Source organism: Perna viridis, chromosome 5 (assembly GCF_037379345.1).
Source record: "Perna viridis isolate PV_CMFRI_1.1 ecotype Kerala chromosome 5, ASM3737934v1, whole genome shotgun sequence".
Lineage (NCBI taxonomy): Eukaryota > Metazoa > Mollusca > Bivalvia > Mytilida > Mytilidae > Perna > Perna viridis.
Window position 1 is genome coordinate 47,059,258 of NC_142449.1, and position 18,689 is coordinate 47,077,946.

Here is an 18,689-nt window from a genome sequence, read left to right on the forward strand (position 1 = left end):
TACATTAAATTCCTTAGTTGAGGTAGTCATTCAGATCCCTGCATCAAAGTAAACTTCAGGTAGTTATTACCAGATCCTGCATTAAATTCGGTAGTTTAGTTGGTCATTTCCAGATTCATTCATTAATTTCTGTAGTTTAGGTGGTCACTCTGTGATCCCCCATTAAATTCTGTAGTTAGGTTGTCATTTCCAGATCCCTGCATTTAATTCTGTAGTTTAAGTGGTCATTTGTAGAAGAGTAATCCAGGGACAAAGACCAGACATGGAAAACAGACATACACAACAAAGAACATAAAGTAACTAAAATCATGCATACAAAGTAACAAAAGTAAATGAGCAACTCGGACTCCACTAAAAACTGGGTACATGGACCAGGTGCACCGGTAGAGTAAGCGTCCTCTGCTTTTCTAGAAACACCTGCCAAGTTGCTCATAAAAAGTCAAGTCCGGGGTAGACAAACAAGGAAAAGAAAACTATGACCCATTGAATATATCAGTTTTCATGGTGCTGATGGATAAACCATAACGATCCACGAGTTCATGATGACAACCATAAAACTTCTGTAGTGATGACTTCAATCTTGTAGCAACATTACCCTGTTCCAGAAGCCTATTTGTTAGAGTTCTAGCGCGATACAAAAAGTCTCTGTAGTTTCGCCAAGCTCTGGCGTAACATATGAGTTGTGATATGAACACTCCATATGCAGGAGCCAAAGGGATGTTGCCACAGATGAAAGGAAAGTTGACAATTCTGAATGAAAAGTCATCATGTTTGTCGTAAAGTTTGGTCAATAGTTTTCCTTTACCATCGATTTCTAAGTGTAGGTCAAGATATGAGGCTGACTGTAGTTCAGGTGGTCATTTCCAGATTCCTGCATCAAAGTCTTGTTTAGGTTGTCATTTCCAGATCCCTGCATTAAAGTCTGTAGTTTAGGTGGTCATTTCCAGACCCCTGCATTAAATTCTTTAGTTTAGGTGGTCATTTCCAGACCTCTACATTAAATTCTGTAGTTCAGGTTGTCTTTTCAGACCTCTGCATTATATTCTGTAGTTAAGGTGGTCATTTGCAGATCCTTACATTAAAGTCCTTAGTTGAGGTGGTCATTCAGATCCCTGCATCAAAGTAAACTTCAGGTAGTTATTACCAGATCCTGCATTAAATTTGGTAGTTAGGTTGTCGTTTCCAGATCCCTGCATTAAATTCTGTAATTTAAGTGGTCATGTCTAGATCCCTGCATTAAATTCTGTAGTTAAGATGGTCATTTCCAGATCCCAGCATTAAATTCCTTAGTTTAGATGGTATTAATTCCAGATCCCTGCATTAAATTCTGTAGTTAAGGTGGTCATTTGCGGATCCTTACATTAAATTCCTTAGTTGAGGTGGTCATTTTCAGATCTCTGCATTAAATTCTGTAGTTTAGATGGTCATTTCCAGATCCCTGCATTAAATTCTGCAGTTTATGTGGTCATTGCCTGATCTCTTCATTAAATTCTTTATTTAAGTTGGCCATTTACAGATCCTTGCATTGAAATTTGTAGTTTAGGTGGTCATTTCCAGATCCCAGCATTAAATTCCTTAGCTTAGTTGGTCATTTCCAGATTCATTCATTAATTTCTGTAGTTTAGGTGGTCATTCTCTGATCCCCCATTAAATTCTGTAGTTAGGTTGTCATTTCCAGATCCCAGCATTAAATTCCTTGGTTTAGATGGTATTAATTCCAGACTCTGCATTAAATTATGTAGTTAGGTGGTCATTTGCAGATCCTTACATTAAATTCCTTAGTTGAGGTGGTCATTCAGATCCCTGCATCAAAGTAAACTTCAGGTGGTCATTTCCAGTTTCCTGCATCAAAGTCTGTCGTTTAGGTGGTCATTTCCAGATCCCTGCATTAAAGTCTGTAGTTTAAGTGGTCATTTCCAGACTTCTGCATTAAATTCTGTAGTTCAGGTTGTCTTGTCAGACCTCTGCATTAAATTCTGTAGTTTAGGTGGTCATTTCTAGATCCCTGCATTAAATTCTGTAATTAATGTGGTTATTTCCAGATCCACGCATAGTACATAGCAGAATCATTCCTGTCTACTTTCTGTAGTGGTAATGGGTGAAAGGAAACATGTTTCTTCTTGTTTACACACTATATTTAGTGGAGCTTTTATTAACATTACCAAAGTTGCCTCATTAAAATTTTGCTTGAGCTTAAGTGCATGTCCTCGATTATAGTATTATAGTAAATCCTAGTTTGTCTTTCATCACTTGAAAATATTTGCTTTGAATGTGACAGTTTCTGATAAAAATGGGATAGCATGTGCAACATAGTAAATGAAACTCTAATTATGATGACAACATTTTACAATAAGTACCATGGTTAAGAAAATAAAATAGATTTGCTGTATTTTCAATGGACAATTCAAAGTTACTACTTTGTTTTCCTTAAGAAAACTTATTCTTTTTATACCCCACCACAAGTGGTGAGTTATAAAGTGATACCCAAAACAAATTGTGTGTCTATCTGTCCACTCTCTGACAGTTTCCAAATGATAACTTGAGAATGGATCATTTAATTTTCTTGCACAATTGTTGAGTACCATAGAATACAAGTTCAGTTTTATTTTCACCAAAATCCAACATGTCGCTTTTGAGTTAAGCCACTTATGAACATTTTGCCATCCACAATTATGTGGCAGGTATCACAATGTTCCTTTAATTCCCTATTTTTCATAGTTCATTAAAAGACAAAATGACAAGAGACATGCTTTCTTTCTTGAAATATGATCAAAATGGTTAATGAAGAACTTCCAAAAGAATTTTGTGAAGACATTAAACTTGAGTTGGCCCCGTACCCCAAATGAACAGCTCAGCTGTGAACATCTGTTTAACACATTTTCCGTTTCCCATTTTTCTGCAACATTTTTCAACTTTTGCCATGTTTTAAGAGAACAATTGGTTGGACACACCTTGTAGCACAGACTTCATTGAGTGAAACATGGTGGCCAATGGAATATGATTTTAGAATGAAGCAAAATCACTTTCCTGTGAGGACATTTCTTTACCACATGGTTACTGGGATGGAGAGTTGTGGGTATTGTTAAGTGAGATTTTCTAGTTGATGGTTGGCACAATCAACACAAAACATACAAATATCACATTTATTTCTCAGTATCATTCACACAAAATGCAAAAAGCTGAAAATGAACAACATAAAATTTCTGACTTACATAACAAAGGAGTATTTTAACGATAAAGCTTACATATAAAACAAAAAATAGATGTGTTTGATGTTAAAAATGCATTGTATGACATATGGCATCTACTAACACTGTATTACAGCACATACAATGATAATGTTCAGGAGATGTAGTTTATGAACTGCCTTAGATATATAACTTGACAACTAAGTAGGAGATTAAGGCTTTCTATCTGACAATACCTACAAAATTAAACAGGTAAGTAGTCTTTTAAAAATATTACATGTACTTGTATGGCAGGTAATTTAGTAAACCAACTCTATCCCCTGAACATCAGTATTACATGCACTGTAAAATATAAAACAATTTTGTTTTCGATAGCACTATCTTAAAAGTATGACAGGATAAATTTTAAATAAATAGAAATATCTTTAAGTGTTTACTTTCTAAAGTATGACACAAAAATAAAAAAAAAAAATATACATATGTATATATTGCATTGTCATTAGCACTGGTGAGTATGTCATGAACATCAACACATTATTTCTGAATTGCGAGTTTTAGTTAATTTGTCATGTGATTTGAAAATTGCCGTAGAAGATTTACTTGATATATTGCATTGCAAGGCTTTTTTTTTTATAACCATTGTATGATAACAATTTTGATGGTATGATTAATTGATGCCTGATGAAGATTATTGGGATATGGGATCAGGCAAATTATGAACTACGATCTGTATCAACTTAAATGGAATACAAAAAAAGAATTCATTTGATAGGTGTAAAATATGTATTTTCTGACAGAACATGTTTTTTTTTTTTGTTTGATATTTTTTTTATCATTCCTATTTTCTACTATATTTCAGTATAAAGAAAAAAATGTGACATAGATGACTTTAGTTTCGTCTACCATCATTATCATGAAATACAAAAAAACACTTTTACTAACTAAATCAAATACTGCTGTTCTGAATTTGAATCAACTAAAACATCTGTCTTCATAAATATATTACATATTGCAGTTCTGTTTTTAAATCCCACCACAACTTCTGGGTACAAAAATGTACCAGTATAAGTTATTGTAATTTCTTTATTGCATCCCCAGATGACTTTTCTAGCTACAGATAAATGTTTTCTATCATCTACTAATTAACTGATATTTCATAAAACACAGGCTTTAAACAAGACAAAACTTTGCTAGAAAATGTTGTGGTACAGAAAGCATAATAGAGATATTAACACATGCAACCTAAATTTTCTAGAGAAACAATGAGTCATAAAAGCAAGAGAAGTAACAACTAATTAACAATAAACGAGAAATTATAAATACATGTACTGCTACAATAAAAATTCATTTTAACAACTACATGTAAGAAAAAGTGAGACGTTTAAAGCCTTCTTCCATTAAAGTACTATTGTTCATTAAAACATCAACATAACAATTTGTGACTTAAAACAATAAAAATTCATAAATTGGGCATTATCCAATAAAATAGCACAATTCCAATTTATCTGAAAGTTATAGTTAAAAACAATAAGGTGAAAGGAGAAGGTACAGTAAGGAAAGAATTTGCCAAAACAACTACCCAACAACAAATTCTATTATCTGCAATGAATCCCTTGTTAATTTAAAAATCCTTGCTTGTATTTTTCAGATGTGATTTTAATTTATAAAATATTTTCAATTTAAAAAAAAAATGAGAAGACCAGTAAAAAATAATTGGTTTCTTCCCAATAGCACCATATAAAATTCCCAAAAGAATGTTGATGTATTTTTTAAGCCCTTACTGCACATAGTCCTTTCAAAAAAGCACAAACTATATATATAGTAACAAGTTTTTCTTCAAACAAAAAGAAATTAATATTTTAAAGCATAAAAAATATGAACTTTAATATCAGAATATTTTATTGTGGCACATGTTTACATTTGTGACTGTCTACGAGACTTTGCCTATGTAGGGCACACACAATGATTCCATCCTCTTAAAGCACCATCCCTAAGAAATAGTACATTGATAAAGTAAAGGAGTCAGAGCTACAAGAACTATATTTGCCTCTCTATTTCTACATTTGCAAAAATGTGTAGCCAGTTATCTCACACATGTTCAATATAAGCAAAAAATACTCTCATTCTTTCTTGTGGAGGAAAGGAACATTTTTCCAGATTTAAATACTCTTACTATGTATCTTTACATACTGATTTCCTAGATTTGCAACAAGAAATATACAGAAGACTATCAGTTTAAAGAAACTGATTAAAAGGAGAGTAAAAAAAGTAGGTACTTGTAGTATTTTTTTCAATTATTACAGCAAGTGAAATGATTAATTTCAGAGAACAGACTTGGTCTCCACTTGAAAGAATGACATTTACCAGATGAAAAGTCTTAGGCAGCTATATAGACATTTGACAAAGGGATTTGATCTTTCTATTATTCAATAGGTACCTTAATCTATGGACATAAAGAAAGTTGAAATCTTCTTGTCAATTGTCCAGTAAATTAAGACAGTTCTTCAGGTAATGACCAATCTTATTCCCTGAATTAAATTCTTTAATTCTGTAAAATTATTTCAAAAGTAACAATGAACAAATAAAATAAATTGCATGGCCTGTTTTGGTGAAGAGCAAAACAATTGTTGTCTTATGAATTTATGGTTTTAACACATGGCCTAGAAATTAATCAACGATACATGAACATGATATTTACAATTGCAATGCATGGTTTTCTCTATACATGGGAAAAATTGCACTTGGATAATGACTTGAATAAAATATATTTAGTCTGAAAAATAAATAACAAATATACTGTATACATTCTATTTTACAGCATATAAAATGATCATGTTCAGAGGAGAGTTAGTCTTTCCTTGAAATAATGACACTGATGACTTTTAGATTTAGACTTACCATCAGTCATTGATTCAAATTGTCTGATATAATAAACAATTTTCCAGTTAACTACCTAAAATAGTGCATCTAATTAATGGAAGACCAACTATATCCGCTGCACATCATCATTGTATGTGCTGTAATAAAACAAAAACAACACAAACTTATACATATTGGTCTCACTACAACCAAATAAGAGTCTGCATGTACATAGCTTGTAAACAAAACAATTTACTTTTATGACAATTCAAGAATAAAACATGAAAATTCAGTTTCCTTGGGAACTGATGATTGCCTGGTAACAAAATACATGTATCATTATTGTCTGCAATATATGTGAACAAATCTTTACTGTACCTTGGGAAAAAATGGCATCAAAACAAAACAATTTTTTTTAATTGCCTACAAATATAAAATGAAAATCCGAATATTTAACAAAAAAATTGAAACTTTCATTTTTTTTATATAATGTGGCCTATTGTCTTACAGATATCAATGGGGATTTTTCAAAATTGCAAATAAACAGCCTTAGTTGGGAAATCCTGACACACATAAAAACCTACCTAAACAAATCATGTAACATAAATTAATTGCTTAATCGTAAGTTAAATATAGATGATAAAATGTTTCTAAAAATGGATTTTGCATTACTAGCTGACATATACATACAATAGAGTAAAAGCAGCCGACAAGAATGGTGCCTGGTTTAAAAAAAAATCTTCAATCGAAATTATCCTCAAATTCTTCCTAAACTCAAATTTTGATCAATCCAATCAGTTGAAATTGGAGATTTGAGGAAAAAGCTCAGGACTGAGGAAACTTCAGATTTTTTTATGAAACCCTGGCCAGAACTCATAAAAATTTCAAGGCATAAGACAGTTTTATAACAAATTCCAAACAAAACAAATTTTTGGCAATCTTTAAATCAACCTTGAATATTAAATTTGTGACAGAAATTTTATACATTAAATTTAGAAATTTGTATGGCATCTTATAAAATACTAGACAAATTCCAACCCCGAAATACTGAACTTGGCACATTTTGGGTGGAAATAAATAGCACTTCTACAAAGTAAGATAAATCTCTTTCATAAAAAAATTAACAAATACAGCAAGCTGTATGCTGGGGCTGCATAACAAAAAATCTCCCCTTCAGAAACACTTAATTATACTTTTTGCACAATCTACTTTATTAACAGAATCAATAAAGGAATAATTGACATCAGAGGTGGGTAAAGAAATAATTTTTTAATAAAAAAAGGGGCGGGGTTCTAGGTTTTAATTTGCTCACATTGCCATAAGTTTGCACAAAATTAACTAATAAATAAGGGGGGTTTAAAACCCTGGAACCCCCTCCTGTATCCATCACTGATGGACTGTAAAGGCTATGAACAAGAGTTATAGATCTTGTACTAAAAGAGAGGTTCTCTAAACCAGCAGAAAACATACTGCAAAAACCTCAAAGTAGCATACAAATTATGAGGGTCATTATAGCAAATAAAGTTCAACAGATAACTAAACTTAGTAAGTGACAAACTCAAATGACTGCCAATATTAAAAAGCTCTTTTTTGACAAACTACAAAATTTGGCGTCTATAAATATCAATTAAGACTTAAGTTATAATGAGGATGTGTATATTCATATACATGTTACATGATGATAATAATAGTTATATAAAACCTTACTATCAAGATTTAAGTAAAAAAAAAATCAGAAGTTCATTCTCACTGCTTCAATAAAGCGATCAGACTTCTCACTTCCTGTTTATATCTAAGGATGATTTGAACGATAAATACACAACAAAAAGAATAAACATGAATCGGACCATAACACGACAATACAAGGTCTGTTCCACTTGTTTAAACATGAATCGGACCATAACTTGCCAATACAAGGTCTGCTCCACTTGTTTAAAATGTTTAAATATTTAAATCTTCATTAACTCCAAAGTTTGAGCATGGGTTAAAATATACACTGATTACAAGTTAAACTCTATGAAAAAATGGTTTTATACTACACAAAATGTAGCTTCAATCATCCATTAGGTCAATATGATATAAGGACTTCACTAGTACCAGATCCTAGCTATTTTTCCATTAGAAACAAGTCCCATCCAATTGAATTCTTCTTTATATGTCTAGGCATTTAAGCTTTAGTCTCATTGGATATAGTGCCTAATCCAGAATTCCATCCCATTGAATTCTTCCTTGGCATTGCACTTCATAAGATAAACTTTGTACAGAATATTTCACTCATTCGACAAAATATAAAAAGGAACTGTAATTTCAAATTCCTGACAAACCTCAGTCAGAAATTCATCCATTAGATTTAGACCATTCAAAGAATAAATGAGATATCAAATTCCATTAGAAGACACAGAAAATCATCCAAGCCATGTGAAAAAAATGTTCAGTCATTTGATAGCACTAATTTTTTGTCCTGTACATTTCATGACTAAGGTTACTGTGGGTTAAGGTTATTTTTAATTCCTAGGGAACATCAATAATAACATAACGTACAATGACACATCACATAAAGATGTCTTTACCAAGCATCTGTATATCGCACATCACACTCTTGTAGAGCTGGCAGCTTCTCCTGTAATACAGGAATAATATTCATTATTATGATAAAAAGAGAAAAAAAAAACATTGAAGTACCAGAAAGCACAATCACATCCAGTCACATTCTCTTGGGTGATATTTGACTCGGCATAGAGTGGTCTTCTCATTTGAATTTGGAATAAGAGCCTGTGTTGAATACAAACATGAAAATTTAATGAATCATATTTAACCTTTTCTTAGTAAATTGGAGTACCTACATCACAAACAAAACTACTTCAACAAGAGACCCTTAAGTAAGTTTCCCACCTCACAAAAGTATTATTTTGGTGACCTTGACCTTCAGCCTACTGACCTCAAAATCAATATGGGTTGGTAAAGTACAGTTTCCATCCCTACAAGTTTTATCAATATAGGCAAGATAATTTATTCGGCAGTTGTTAATCAAGGGCTGACAGACAGACAGACAGACTTGACTTGTCAAGTAATTTATTTAAATGCCAGTTTCTCAATTGCCTTTTTAAATAATAATGAAACTAGGGTCAACATCAATTCTGTAAAAATAATTTTCTTTCACACCTTCTATTCAAAATCTGTGATCAATGCTTTTATGCCTCCATATAGAACACCCTCTTTAACAACACCTTTGCTTTTTTTTCTCATACTTTGCATGCAATCAAGACATGCATTGATCTAAAGTAAATGAAAGGGAAATAATGTCCATAAAGACATAATTTAATAATATTTCAAAGCCATTCTTAAATAATGACCTGTTTCATGAAACTTCAAGGAAAAAAGCAATAAATTTTATGATCACTGACTTTTTTTCTGGCATGAAAAATTAATACAATATTATTTAAGCCTTGAACAACAGTTCAGATTATGAACTTTTCTTGAACCCTATTTTTGTACGATCCAATTATAATATCTTGTAGCAAACAAGGTATAGTTTTAACAGTTTTTAAACCACTGGGCTCATATGCTTCCTTTGAAGGAGCTTCCTATTTCCTTATAAATGTAGTCAGTAAGAGCTATAATGTTTCCTTCTTTTTTTTTTATCAAACCATTCAACTACATTTGTAGCAGAATAAGTGCTTTTGTTAATATAAGAGTAATGATGTTACTCAAAGTATAACACGAAGGGAACTGACTCTGAATGTATACTGTAAATTCACAAAATAAGGTAATTGATTAGGGTTTTACATTCTATGGCAAATTATCATTTGTTTTTAGAAGTTTTATGGTTGTCACGAACTCATGGATTGTTACAGTGTACCTATCTTCACCATGAAAACTAATTTGTTCAACATGTGATAATTTTCCTTTCCTCTTTTGTCTACACTGGACTAAACTTTTTATGAGCAACTCCGCGAGTGTTTCTAGAAAAGCAGAGGACACTTACCCAACCGGTGCATCTGGTCCATGCTTTCATTTTTTAGTGGAGTCCCAGTCGCTCATTTACTTTTGTTTCATGGTATGTATGATTTTGGTAATTTTGTGTTCTTTGTTGTGTATGCCTGTTTTCCATGTCTGGCCTTTGTCCCTGGATTACATTCTTTTGATTTCCGCTAGAATCTTGGTTCCGTTGATTACTCTTTCAAACTGAGAATGCTTGACCAATCAAAAATCCTGCATAGTCCTACTCTGACAATCTGAATTGGATTTTCACAGTGCTAGTAACAGCCTACAGGTAGTCTGTCCCTAAACACCAACACATTAATCTAACAATGAGCCAAATAGTCCTCACTCTGTCATAAGATTGTCATGTGTATGGCATAGAAGAAGTGACTATCAATTTTAAAGTCTTAATGTGACTCAGCCTTGGAGTGGAGGGAGTGACCCTACACCCTCCTGCACTTAAAGGAAGCACTATACCCTGATACCAGAAAGGGAGTAATTCACAATATGGAATTTTCAATTATGAATATAGAAGGATCAGACTGAATGTCGAAAAAAAAATCATTTTTGTTTTTATCCATAAAGCTAAAAAATTACAATAATAAATGCACACAATAATAAGTGGATCTAGAAACATGATTTTACCTTCAATCCTTCAAAAGTCAATGCTGATAGACTTGTACTGTTCAAATTCAGTTTCCTCAAGTTCTTCAAGGCTTTGAAAAAAATAGTTATATTGGTACATCATTTTATTCCTTCATACATATATACTGATAAAGGCTTTAAATGCAATTAATTAATGTTGGCATATATGACCTTTTTGATGACATTGAAGTTACTCATGTATGGTTAGCCTCCTTTTTTATTTCCTGATTTGTTTTAAAGTTATGAGTTTTTAATAGTTTCTAATTCTACTTTCTCCCATTCTTACCCGGTGATTAAAATTGCACATGACTTTTTTACCATCAAATTTCTGCCAGAGTTTTCCAGCTTGCATGTTGAAAATCTTAATTTTACCATCATTGAGTCGAGAGATAATTCAAACCCCTCATTACTGAAGGAGTATCTATATATAATCATTATTTTACCTAGATTTCAATCCATCAAGGGATCAACCTAAGCCCAGATCTAAATCAGAGAGCACTTTTCATTTGTGCAATAAGGTACCAATCTCTAACATTCTACTTACCTGATAGGCATACCAGTCCTTTGTCCGTTACTGGTGTTTCACATAAGTTTAAAACCTGTAACTTTTGTAAATATTCTGATATCAACTGTAAACCATTGTCTCCAAACTGTCAAATATACCAAATGTATCATGACACATTTTGTTTAATCATTTTAATGAGGGCTTCTATTATTTCAACTTTTCAAGCAAAGTATTCTGTAAAATAATTCTTACTAGGATTGATGATGTGATTGACAACAAGTTGAGAGAAGAACAAGTTGGCTTTAGAAAAGGATGTGGATGTACTGTCCAGATATTTACTTTACGAAATATCATTGTAAACTTCATTGACTTTAGAAAAGCATTTGACAGCATTCACAGAAACATCTTGTGAAAAATAATGGGAACATATGGAATTCCAAATAAGATCATTAATTTGGTGAAATGATTCTATAACAACTTTGAATGCAGTGTCATACTCAGGAATTTCACCTCCAAATCTTTCAGCATTAGATCTGGTGTGAGACAAGGTTGTATATTGTCACCTATACTGTTTCTGATGACCATCGATTGGATACAACAAAAAAAACAAGTCATGGAATACAATGGACAATGTTCAGTCAGCTCAAAGATCTTGATTTTGCTGACAATATTGCTGAAATTTCACCAACAAGGCAATATCTGCAGGATAAAACAACTTCTCTTAATAGTTATAGGCTGGTCTCAAAATAAATACCAAAAAGACCAAAGTGATAACCACCCTATCTGAACCCATCACTATAAACAACAACCCAGTAGAGTCAGTTGATGATTTTACATATCTTGGAAGTGTAACAAGTGCAGACAGCCTTTGCAAGATTGAAAACCATCTGGAAGTCAAAGGTTTGTAGCAAAAAAAAAAATACAGATCTACAAAAGTAACGTTAAGCCAGTATTGTTGTATGGGTCAGAATGTTGGTGTATCATCCAGAGTGATATACAGAAGTTGGAGGTATTCCAAAACAATAGCTGGAGGAGAATCCAAGGTATATTTAGGCCAGAGAAAATCAGAACTGATGAATTGCTGAAGACGTGCAATTGCCAATCAATCGCAACTAAACTAAAGAAGAGGCACTTCAGATGGCTGGGCCACGTGTTACGGATGCAAAATGAATGCCTGCCAAAAGTTGCCCTAAGATAGAAACCACCTCGGAAGAGAAAACCTGGCAGACCCCATACCAGCAGGAGGAGAACAGTCCTAGGCGAGCTTCAAGATCTTGGATACAGCCTGGGACAAGCACAACAAGTGGTGGAGGACAAAGGGAAATGGAATGAACTTGTTGCGGCCTTATGTCCCACCGGGGACGAAGAGGTGAGGTGAGGTATATTATTTCATATCTGAATTTTTCATAAACAAATCATACTACATTAAAACTTCTTCACTTTAACACTTTGTTACATAATATTGCTACAAATGTTTGCGACCCTATAGAAATAGGTGTCCCTAACTGCTAACCTGTGTTGACCAGAGGTTTAGGTAGCGTAGTGATGGCAGCTTGATGAGATCATCGGCACAGGCACTAGTAACATGGGTAAAAGCTAAGCTCAGACATTCCAGGTTTCCAAATGATCCAGAGCTTAACATCTTGGCCAGATCAGCATCAGTTGACTTTGAGGGTAGAGTTAGTTTCTTTGGCCCACCTTTCTGTTGCTGCAAAAGATAAAAGCAAAATTGCACTCTCAAGAATCAACAAAAATAAATGAATCAGTTTCAATCAGAACTTTTAAATATTTTTGAATATTTTGAATATTTATAGAAGGTTAGATAAAGAGTTAGGGAGAAAAAAACATCAACTATTAACATTCAAAATACTGAGGGCTATTTAATAACAAGTTGTGCCAAAAAGGCATTTGGACTGATGCATAGCCGAGATTCAATTTTTTTGGGACATCCTACTGTTTTCATAGAAGTATCCTTCACTTTGACCCAAAGTATAATAATCAATTTAGTTTAACATGGATAGAATTTATTTCTGTTTTCTAACTGGCCTAAAAACTATTTTCCAGTCATGTTGATACTTCAAATTTCCTAAAATTATGTTAAATCTTTGCACTTGTATGGTAACATGCTAAAAATAGATTAACAGCAGTGATGCAGAATGTACCTAAAATAGAAAAATGATGCACCACGCTTCCTGTAATAAAACAGTTTGTAATGATTTTGATATGTTGCTATCATAATTTACCAACCCAAGAAAATATTATATTCACCTCACTGGGATTATTAATTATGATTTCAAAGTCATTCATCTTTTAATATTATTCTTTCCACAACACAAAAAAAGCTGTATTTTGAAGAAAAAATATATTAAATAATACAATTTTCTGTATTTGAAATCAAGATGACCTCTATACAACTTTTAATGGAAGTCTCTGTATAGAAAACAAAACCATTTTAATATTGTATTTAAATATTCATGAACATGCACTTCACAGAAAAAAAAGCTTTTTGGTTTTTCCTTTTGACAATTTGAAAGTACGAGGACATAGAAACTGTTGTTTCATCAGAAATTACTGGTCTTTATTTAAACCTTCGTGACAAAAACTTGAAGTCTATCAGTTTTTCATCTAGACTTCTAAAAATAATAGAAATTAAACTTTAAAAGAATACTAAAGAATATATGTCCAAGGTTATGAAATGTTAACTGGAAAATTAATTTCCAGGAATTAAAATTAATTCAGTACTATACACAGTCATGTTTGTTCTCTTATCTGATGGACAATGGAGCATGGAGAAATATTAAAAACAAAATTGATGTAAAAGTGCATAAATTATATATTCTTCCAGGAACGACCATTATTGATTAGTCTGAGACAACCAAGCTAGCCAAGTGCATGTACACTAATGTTCACTCATGTAACACAAATCATTAAAGCATTTCTAGATTTTGACTTTTGACTGATCAAACATCATGACAGTTTACCTTTTCAGTAATTCTGGTCTAAAATAAATGTCAGAGGTATATAAATCATATAAACAGGCTTATACACTTACTGCAAGGCTTCTAGTTTTGTTTATAGGTTTGGGATAATTCAGGATTCTGGTTTTGTACAGGCGTTGGTGTAATTCAAGGTTCTGGTTTTGTTAAACAGTTTTTGGGATAATTCAGCATTCTGGTTTTGTACAGGCGTTGGTGTAATTCAAGGTTCTGGTTTTGTTAAACAGTTTTTGGGATAATTCAGGATTCTGGTTTTGTACAGGCGTTGGTGTAATTCAAGGTTCTGGTTTTGTTAAACAGTTTTTGGGATAATTCAGGATTCTGGTTTTGTACAGGCGTTGGTGTAATTCAAGGTTCTGGTTTTGTTAAACAGTTTTTGGGATAATTCAGGGTTTTGGGATCGTTAGACAGGTTTTGCGATGGTTCAGGGTTTGAAGTTCGTTAGACAGGTTTTGGGATAATTCAGGGTTCTGGTTTTGCGACGGTTCAGGGTTTGAGGCTTGTTAGACTGGTTTTGTGATGATTCAGGGTTTGAGGCTCATTAGACAGTTTTTGTGATGATTCAGGGTTTGAAGCTGATTAGACATGTTTTGCAATGATTCAGGGTTTGAGGCTTGTTAGACAGGTTTTGATATAATTCAGGGTTCAGTTCAGCCAAGTTTCACTGTAATATTAACTAAAGCCTAACAATTCTTTGATGATTTATTATAACACTTATAACACAGAGTAGATATGGTGAGTATATCAAAGAGACAACAACCCTACAGAGATGAAAATGTCAACCCAAGGCCACCCACCCATGAGTCTTCAATGAACGACAAGGAACCCACACATTACTGGGGAGGCTGCAACTGGCCCCAAAACATCATTATACACAGGTACAGCCCTGTATACTCCAGAAACATAAAAATAAACTGAAAGTGAAAATAAAACAATACATACAGAGGCCAGAAAATTCTTGACTTTAGACAGGTGCAAAAACATGTGACAGGGTTTAAGCCTAACAATTCTTTGATGTAATACACTGTTTGACCATCTTAATGTAATTAACAGAGGTCTATCTGAACCACTTATGTTTTGAAGTTTAATCAGGACAGCTTCAAATGATTCTGAACCTGTGTTCCTGTATAATCCAATCAAACAGGACACAATAACACACAATCATTCATGTTTTGAATTATTTTCAAACATGGATTTTTATATTTTCAAAGAAAGATAAATTATGATATTCATGTGCACTCCAGAGCTATTTCATTAAAATTTCATTTCCGTCAGGAATACAGCTTTTTTTACATTTTACTTTCTTTTTTTGTTTTCTATGCATTGCATAGAAGTCACTTTTATAGGGATTAATGCCATTTTGTCCCTCAATTAGAAGTCAGATTCAGAACTTGATAATGAATAATACATCCAAATATGAGATGCTAATGCATCGGAAATATATTAATACTAGTTAAAAGCCTGACATCTTTTCAACACTTATGTTTCATAACTTGTTCAATAACATGACATTTATCAATAGGATTACATCTGTTAAAAAACAAATCAAATAATGTTTTAAAGCCAGAAGCATTATCCCATGAATAATTCTAGTATTTTATAGGCATTAAATTGCACTACAATCGCTTTATCAGTCATTTCTAATGACAAAATATTGAAACATTTAACTATAATGAAAATAGCAAGTTGAACACGTTATAAAACCTGTTTTAAGTCACTATTTGCCTGTATGCCTGTATTAAGTCAGGACCATTGTGGTTGTTTCAACTTGGTAGTTTTGTTATTACCCTTAATCGAAGTAAAAACGTGGGAGGGACTGTTCATCAGACAAACAACAAAAGAACAAGGACTCCCCTTACCATAGTGACTCATAATAAACAATAAACTTTTATTGCCCTCTATAGAAGTTTTAACAAAGTCGTACATATCCAAATAGCATAAGTCAATACAATAAAAAACAGATGATTAATCTTCTTTTTTCTACAACCACTGCCTGTTTTTTATAAATACTTGTCATTATATATACACTAGGGACAAACTTAAGCTTTTAACTGTTCTTCATACTTAGTGGCAGGCTTTGCCTATCAATTATTATCTAGAATTCACAGATCAATCGATCGTAATTACTTATGGTAATAAATTATATGGGGGATGACATAATTACTGATATTGATTTGTATCTGTCCTTATGTCATACAATTAAGATATCACACGCCAGATTCATTTCCATTTACAAACAGAACCATTATTATACAAAAGGACTGACATTTTACGTTTAATGACATTCATTATATGATACAAATGTACGACCTTCAGTGTCCTCATTACAGTTTTTCAAATAATATGTGTATGTGTTCCTTAATTAACTTCAAGTTGCCCTGGAATCCCAAAATTGGAATATTTGGAGAAAATTTGTATTCAAACTTTCTTACAATGGAATTTGATTTCAGTAGTCATTTGAAAGTCCGTCTTTACAAAGGCACTAACAACTATAGACTGAAATAAAAAGACTTTGTTTTAAGCATGAATATGTTAGGCTATTCGATACTCAAGTGCAGAAGACAACTTGCATTAATTATTTAGACAATGGATTCTTTTTCTATAATTGCAACATTACATTTCAGTAGCAAATCCAATGAGGAATTCTAGGGGTAAGAGCATTCATCATTTTGTAGGAAAATTTTGTCAATTTTTTACAAACAATGCAAAACATAAGTATATAATTCCCATATGGGGCCCCTTTCTAAAATATCTGGATACCAGCCTGCATCGTTAGTAATATTTGGTTTGGCAGTTTGTGGCACCTATAGATAGTAATAGTGGCCAGACTGTTCTGAAATTGGACAGATCCCTCAACCATGCTGGGAACAATAGACAAAGATTTCAAATCCATGAAACCAAATGTATTCAACAATAACTACACAATGGAATAAAAGTACTTTACAATAATTTCCAAGTCATGATTATTCTTCCAATATAAAGAGTCTAGATTTCTCATGTGGACCTTTTGTGATACTGACATGTGCTGTAAATCTTGTAATTCATTTATCTATCTGAAATAACTGTCTACCAGTATAGTTAACAGCTCTATTTGATTCCTGATTGCTAATGATCTTACCACAGCAATAGTAAAAATGAACTTCCGTATTGCTGGAATATTGAAAATATATGGGTTGTATCCAGGTGTCTTTCAAGCATGGACATTACATTTACTGACATCTCTTCACTCAGAAAATATAAGAGTACACTCTTAACATGAAAATACTATGTAAGATCATGAATTAACGAATCAAGGGGTTAAGATAAAACATGTAAAAAGACTACTTTGATGACTGTTAAAGCTAACCTCCATTAGAACAATAAAAAAGTATTCTAAAAAAACATATTGATAACCACATGTTTTCTTAGATCTTACAGTGACATCGTTACAATGATGTTACCTCAAAATACAAGTTGTTTCTCCTAGCAAAAAATACAAGCTGTTTTCCCGAGCAAAAATACAAGCTGTTTTCCCTAGCAAAAAAATACAAGCTGTTTCCCATAGCATAAATATCTGAAAATGATGCAAAATAACCAGAAAGCAGTTTTCCCAGGCTTTTCTTTTTGTGGTCCGAATGGGTTTATTTTCTTCCCATATCCAATCGGAAGGGGCAATTTTGAAAAGAGTAACAAAATCACTATTGAATATTAGCCAGTGTGCCCTATTACTCAATTTCAAAATCTAGTACCCAACTTAATAGCCCCTGAGAGAAATTCTGGTACCCAACTTACCAGTTCCCTGAGAGCAATCTGTCTGTCACAGAGCTGAGCATACAGTCTCTTCCCTGTACTGGTACTCTGTAGAGTGGTGACAATCTGCATTTTCATGTCATTATTTTCTACCACATCCATTTCTAACATTGCACATAAAACCTAAAATATGTAATATTATGAGAATACATATTAATCATGCAAGTCAGCCCTGTTAATAAAGTCGGTAAGATTTAAAATAATGTTTTTAAAGATTGAAAAGGTGTTTGTTAAGATCTTCTGAGGCCATTCAGTAGGTAAACAGATTCAACTTTTTGTGTGTGCGTGTTAAGGAAAGTGCTTCATTTCAATCTATAGACATTCTGTAAATGGAATCCAATTACCTGCAACCCCTTATCCAGTATGAACTTGTAAAATAAATATACTACAGTGAAACTTCTCAAAGCCGGACCCTCAGAAAACAGGTCTTCCCTTCAAACCGGCTGTTTTCAAAAGTCCCAACCAATATACCTTAAACCCTGTGTGTTTTGTCTTCAATAGACCGGCCACCCCCTAAAACCATATCGGCCGGTTTTTCACAGTTTTAGTTACATATTTCAAATAAAAATAACCTCTCAATTCCAGCCGCCTGGTTATTGTTCTCCTGTAATAAATGTGTCAACAAAACTGTAAATGATTACGTAATTGCATTTCATCCGTGGACAAATGATTATTGAAGGGGACAGTCGTTTAAACAACAAATTTAATCCAGACATTACATTTTGT

The 18,689-nt window shown here is 32.8% G+C and overlaps 1 protein-coding gene across 1 annotated transcript in view; it reads right to left on the reverse strand.

The window, feature by feature from the left end:
* Positions 1–3,129: 3,129 nt before the first annotated feature.
* Positions 3,130–18,689, reverse strand: part of LOC148617975 (C-Maf-inducing protein-like) — an 80,707-nt gene continuing 65,147 nt past the window's right edge. The window contains exons 15-19 of the mRNA XM_088585667.1: positions 17,946–18,086; positions 12,692–12,886; positions 11,218–11,323; positions 10,674–10,744; positions 3,130–8,667 (exon numbers count right to left, since the gene is read on the reverse strand). Coding sequence (XP_088441793.1) covers positions 8,614–8,667; positions 10,674–10,744; positions 11,218–11,323; positions 12,692–12,886; positions 17,946–18,086 — 567 coding nt within the window. The 3' untranslated portion in view covers positions 3,130–8,613. The remainder of the gene's footprint in view (positions 8,668–10,673; positions 10,745–11,217; positions 11,324–12,691; positions 12,887–17,945; positions 18,087–18,689) is intronic.